The sequence below is a fragment of the Penaeus vannamei genome, chromosome 31 (assembly GCF_042767895.1).
Source record: "Penaeus vannamei isolate JL-2024 chromosome 31, ASM4276789v1, whole genome shotgun sequence".
In the NCBI taxonomy this organism is placed as follows: domain Eukaryota; kingdom Metazoa; phylum Arthropoda; class Malacostraca; order Decapoda; family Penaeidae; genus Penaeus; species Penaeus vannamei.
In genome coordinates this window covers 25,677,821-25,684,206 of record NC_091579.1, presented here as the reverse complement: position 1 = coordinate 25,684,206, position 6,386 = coordinate 25,677,821, and the positions used below count along the sequence as shown (strand labels likewise).

Here is a 6,386-nt window from a genome sequence, read left to right as displayed (position 1 = left end):
AGTTGTATTATGAGTGAGAAGATAGATGTTGTATCATCAGTACGAAGGTCGTTGTATTATCAGTGAGAATGTAAAAGTTTTATTATCAGTAATAATGTAGTTGTATCATTAGGAAGAAGGTAGAGGCTGTATTATCAGGAAGGGGGTCGTTGTATTATGAGCAAGAAAGTAGAAGTTGTATTTTCAGGAAGGAGGTAGTTGTATTATAAGTAATAAGGATGTTGTATTATCAGTAAGAATGGAAAAATTGTATTATTAGTAAGAATGTAGTTATATCATCAGTAAAAAATGTATAAGTTGTATTATCAGTAAGAAGGTAGAATTTGTATTAGCAGGAAGTAGGTAGTTGTGTCATCAGTAAAAAAAATTAGGCTGTATTATTAGTAAGAATGTAGCAGCTTTATTATCAGCAAGAAAGTAGAAGTTGTATTATCAGGAAGAAGGTATGTATTATTATTAGTGTAGAAGTTTAATTATTACTAAGAAGGTAGAAGTTGTATTATCAGTAAGAATGTAGTTGGAATATCACTAAAGATGTAGAAGTTGTATTATCAGTAAGAATGCAGCAGTTGTATTATCAGGAAGGAGGTAGGTGTATTATCACTAAAGATGTAGAAGTTGTATTATCAGTAAGAATATGAGTTGTATTATAAGTAGGAATGTAGTTGGAATACCACTAAAGATGTAGAAGTTGTATTCGCAATATAAATGCAGCAGTTGTATTATCAGGAAGGAGGTAGTTGTATTATCACTAAAGATGTGGAAGTTATATTATCAGTAAGAATGCAGCACTTGTATTATCAGGAAGGAGGTAGTTGTATTATTACCAAAGATGTGGAAGTTGTATTCTCAATATAAATGCAGCAGTTGTATTATCAGGAAGGAGGTAGTTGTATTATCACTAAAGATATAGAAGTTGTATTATCAGTAAGAATGCAGCAGTTGTATTAACAGGAAGGAGTTAGTTGTATTATCACTAAAGATGTAGAAGTTATATCATCAGTAAGAATGCAGCAGTTGTATTATCAGGAAGGAGATAGTTGTATTATCACTAAAGATGTAGAAGTTGTATCATCAGTAAGAATGCAGCACTTGTATTATCAGGAAGGAGGTAGTTGTATTATCACTAAAGATGTAGAAGTTATATTATCAGTAAGAATGCAGCAGTTGTATTATCAGGAAGGAGTTAGTTGTATTATCACTAAAGATGTAGAAGTTATATTATCAGTAAGAATGCAGCAGTTGTATTATCAGGAAGGAGTTAGTTGTATTATCACTAAAGATGTAGAAGTTATATTATCAGTAAGAATGCAGCAGTTGTATTATCAGGAAGGAGTTAGTTGTATTATCACAAAAGATGTAGAAGTTGTATTATCAGTAAGAATGCAGCAGTTTTATTATCAGGAAGGAGGTAGTTGTATTATTACTAAAGATGTAGAAGTTATATTATCAGTAAGAATGCAGCAGTTGTATTATCACTAAATATGTAGAAGTTATATTATCAGTAAGAATGCAGTAGTTGTATTATCACTAAAGATGTAGAAGTTATATTATTAGTAAGAATGCAGTAGTTGTATTATAAGTAAGAAGTTAGAACCTCTATTACAAGTAAGAACGTAAGAAACAAACCCTGAAACATCAAGCATGCACACCTCGACTCCCGCGACTCTACCACGCGATCTATCTATTTAATCTATCTATCTATCTATCTATCTAAGTTTTCTATCGATAACTTCCCGACGCCCCGTTACTCCCGCCGGGGAAACGAGCTCGCCAACCCCCCCCCCCCCCTCTCTCAGCCTCTCATGACGCCCCCAGGAGCTCCGCATTCCGGCTCCGTCTTCAAGGGGAGGTCTGAGTCATCCAGGGACCCCCCGGAGACACCCCTGAGACGGAGACAGCGAACTCACTCGCAACGTGACGGCTTCTCGCGGTCTGGCTGAGTCCCGTACGCGGTGACCTTTGGACTCCGTGTACTCTTGATCTGGAAGCAATCTGCATAATAGGTGTTTTGATTGCTAGGTTGAGTGCAAAAAAAAAAAAACAACAACAATTAAACGGTTATAAAACAATTAAAAAAAATAAAAACATTAAAAAAACAATAATAAAAAATAAAACATTTAAACAATTTGAAAAAACAATTGCTCGGTTGCATACAGTTAGGGGAAGTGAATATAGATATTACATAAATCAATAATTGTATACAGTGCATATCATTATTAAGGAGAATCGGTGTTATATAAAACAGATTATTGAGAGAAACTCGATAAAGTGCACATCTTAAAATGGGACAATAGCAACAAAAAATATGTTGGAAATTAGCATACTGTACATGTCGACTGCATTTAATTCAGTTTTTGTTTTAGAAATATATGGTCTTTGATTATTCATCTATTGGGACAATTGATGTTATATATCACAGATTAACGAGAAAGACGATACAGTATACATCTTAGAATAGGACAATAGTAACAAAAAATATGTTGGGAATGAGTATACTGTACGTGTCGATTGCAGATAATTTAGTGTGTTTTAAAAATACTTGGGCTTTGATTATCTATCTATTGGAACAATCGATGATATACATGCACATCTTAGAATATGTATGTTATATATATTATATATAGAATATATCTTAGAATATATAGAAAATAATATAATATTTATCTATTGGGACAATCGATGTTATATATCACAGATTAACGATAAAGTCGATACAGTATACATCTTAGAATAGGACAATAGTAACAAAAAATATATTGGAAATTAGCATACTGTACGTGTCGATTGCATAAATTTACTGTGTGTTTTAGAAATACTTGGTAATTAATTATCGATCTAATGGATTTAGCTCCTAATCATCAACTCTATAAGCTCCTAGCCACACCATCCGATTCGCAAAATTACTAAACGTGCGAATTTAAAAGGATTTTGACTCAGACGAAAAAAGTTGCACTGCCGGCCTAAGGGGCTCTGACCTGAGTGAGGAAATTCCTTCACTTCAGCAAAATTTTGCCATATCATATTTTCATATTTCGAAAAAAGAAAATATCATGGTCTTAAACGAACTGCACACACATAGGAAATATACATACATCCACCCATACTACTTACATACATAAAAAATATCTACATACATCCTGACATGCATACAAAAATACCTACATACATACTGACATGCATACAAAAATACCTACACACATACTGACATGCATACCTACGTATATACATATATACATACATATACATTTTTTATACATATGTATACACTACAGATGAATAATTATATGCATAAATTTGTTTATGTACACACACACGGAGATAGAGATAAACACAGAGTTAGATAAAGAGACAGAGAGACAGTGGGAGAGAGAGAGAACCAGAGACAGAGACCGAGATAGAAACGGAGATAGAGATAAAGGTAGAGAACAGGCATAGAGACAGAGACAGACACAGACAGAAACAGAGATAGAGATAAAGGTAGAGAACAGCCATAGAGACAGAGACAGATACAGTGACAGAAACGGAGATAGAGATAAAGGTAAAGAACAGCCATAGAGACAGAAACAGATACAGTGACAGAGATATAAATACAGACACAGACAAAGACAGAAACTGATTGCTGGAACAAAAAAATATTCATGCCTTTAGAAATACAGGTAAATAATTTCCTGTGATGTAACAAAGACCCAAATATCCATTGTTGAAATCTTTGCCAAATAAGTGTACTCAAAATTACAGACACTTTCTGTCATGCATCAACACTCTCATGAACATACACTCATACCATTTGAAGTAACACATCAGTTATTCATACTTCCCAGTTGCATAGGTCACTACAAACATAGCAACATAGGCATAACCTCATATACACACCACATATACCACCATATATTACATCTCTTACTAAAATTAAGGGATACCAGACATACCACTCATACGACTGATATATCCCATCCAAACACATCCCGACATACCCACCACTCTTTCACATAGTAAACATAACCACACCACCATGCACTGACACACGTCTCCCCCAAAATATATCAGCATACTCGACCCCAACATACTCGACCCCAACATACTCGACCCCAACATACTCGACCCCAACATATTCGACCCCAACATACTCGTCCCCAACATACTCGACTCCAACATACTCGACCCCAACATACTCGACCACAACATACTCGACCCCAACATACTCGACTCCAACATATTCGACCCCAACATACCCGACTCCAACATACTCGACCCAAGCATACTCGACCCCAGCATACTCGACCCCAACATACTCGACTCCAACATGCTCGACTCCAACATACTCGACCCTAGCATACTCGACCCCAGCATACTCGACCCCAACATACTCGACCCCAGCATACTCGACCCCAACATACTTGACTCCAACATACTCGACCCCAACATACTCGACCACAACATACTCGACTCCAACATACTCGACTCCAACATACTCGACTCCAACATACTCGACCCCAACATACTCGACCCCAACATACTCGACCCAACATACTCGACACCAACATACTCGACTCCAACATACTCGACCCCAACATACTCGACTCCAACATACTCGACCCCAACATACTCGACCCCAACATACTCGAACCCAACATACTCGAACCCAACATACTCGACTCCAACATACTCGACCCCAACATACTCGACTCCAACATACTCGACCCCAACATACTCGACTCCAACATACTCGACACCAACATACTCGACACCAACATACTCGACACCAACATACTCGACCCCAACATACTCGACCCCAACATACTCGACTCCAACATACTCGACCCCAACATTCTCGACCCCAACATACTCGACCCCAACATGCTCGACCCCAACAAACTCGACCCCAGAAACTCGACCCCAACATACTCGACCCCAACATACTCGACTCCAACATACTCGACCCCAACATACTCGACCCCAACATACTCGACCCCAACATACTCGACCCCAACATACTCGACCCCAACATACTCGACCACAACATACTCGACCACAACATACTCGACCCCAACATACTCGACCCCAACATACTCGACCCCAACATGTTCGACCCCAACATACTCGACCCCAACATACTCGACCCCAACATACTCGACCCCAACATACTCGACACCAACATACTCGACCCCAGCATACTCGACTCCAACAAACTCGACCCCAACATACTCGACCCCAACATACTCGACCCCAACATACTCGACCCCAACATGCTCGACCCCAACAAACTCGACCCCAGAAACTCGACCCCAACATACTCGACTCCAACATACTCGACCCCAACATACTCGACCCCAACATACTCGACCCCAACATAATCGACCCCAATATACTCGACCCCAACAAACTCGACCCCAACATACTCGTCCCCAACAAACTCGACCCCAACATAGTCGACCCCAACATACTCGACACCAACATACTCGACCCCAACATACTCGACCCCAACATACTCGACCCCAACATACTCGACCCCAACATACTCGACCCCAATATACTCGACCCCAACATACTCTAACGCACTCAAAAGCAATCACAAAAACTACATTCAAAATCTACTCCCACCGATACACTCCAGGCATCAAGCATTTCCCTATATGATGAAACGCCAATCATCACGTGACCCATGTTTAAAATGCCACCGTAAAGAAAACGAGATCCGATTCACCAAGAAAACGGGAAACCGCATTGCAAGACAGCTGACTCGCTTATATTGCCGTTTCCGAGAGTGAACGTGCATAATCCTTGCAAGTGAGAAGCAAAATGCAACAAACAGCAACAAGCCAGCAAGCAACAAGCGAAGAAGCAACAAGCAAAATGGTAAGAAATCAGCAGGTTGAGAAAGAGGATTAAATAAAACAATATAGACAAAAAGAAATTTTTAAAAAAATCGTGTATTCTCCCCATTTGATGTGAAAAAATAATACTATTAGCATTACCTCTAATTCTTTGTAATTAAACTATTAAGTTATCCCAAAAACAAAAAAATACAGTGAAACCCTCTCTTCCCCTCATAAGTAAATAAATAGCGAAAAGGCTAAGATAGGGGGTTTAAACAAAAAACTGCTTTATTCCCTGAACAAAAAGCACAAATTCAAAAGGATTTTTATTATTATAAAAAATTCATAATTACTTTAAATAAAAAATTTTATTGTCTATAATAACAAAATTAACGTTCTGAAAAAAAACACACACACACACATATACTCTACTTAAATCACTAAATACACACATATATAAAAGGTTTTAATTAGATTCAAGTATGTGCTTTTATATTTTTTATATATATATATATATATATATATATATATATATATATATATATATATATTTTTTATAAATAAAAA

At 37.5% G+C, this 6,386-nt stretch overlaps 2 protein-coding genes across 2 annotated transcripts; one reads left to right on the top strand and one right to left on the bottom strand.

The window, feature by feature from the left end:
• Positions 1 to 1,859: 1,859 nt before the first annotated feature.
• LOC138867674 (uncharacterized) lies at positions 1,860 to 4,862 on the bottom strand. The gene is made up of 4 exons (XM_070144204.1): positions 4,805 to 4,862; positions 4,521 to 4,718; positions 4,146 to 4,479; positions 1,860 to 1,995 (listed from the first exon to the last, which is right to left on the bottom strand). Exons 1-4 carry the CDS (start codon positions 4,860 to 4,862, stop codon positions 1,860 to 1,862), a joined length of 726 nt encoding a protein of 241 aa, XP_070000305.1.
• Positions 4,861 to 5,640, top strand: LOC138867673 (uncharacterized). The gene has a single exon (XM_070144203.1). It carries the CDS (start codon positions 4,861 to 4,863, stop codon positions 5,638 to 5,640), a length of 780 nt encoding a protein of 259 aa, XP_070000304.1.
• Positions 5,641 to 6,386: the final 746 nt, after the last annotated feature.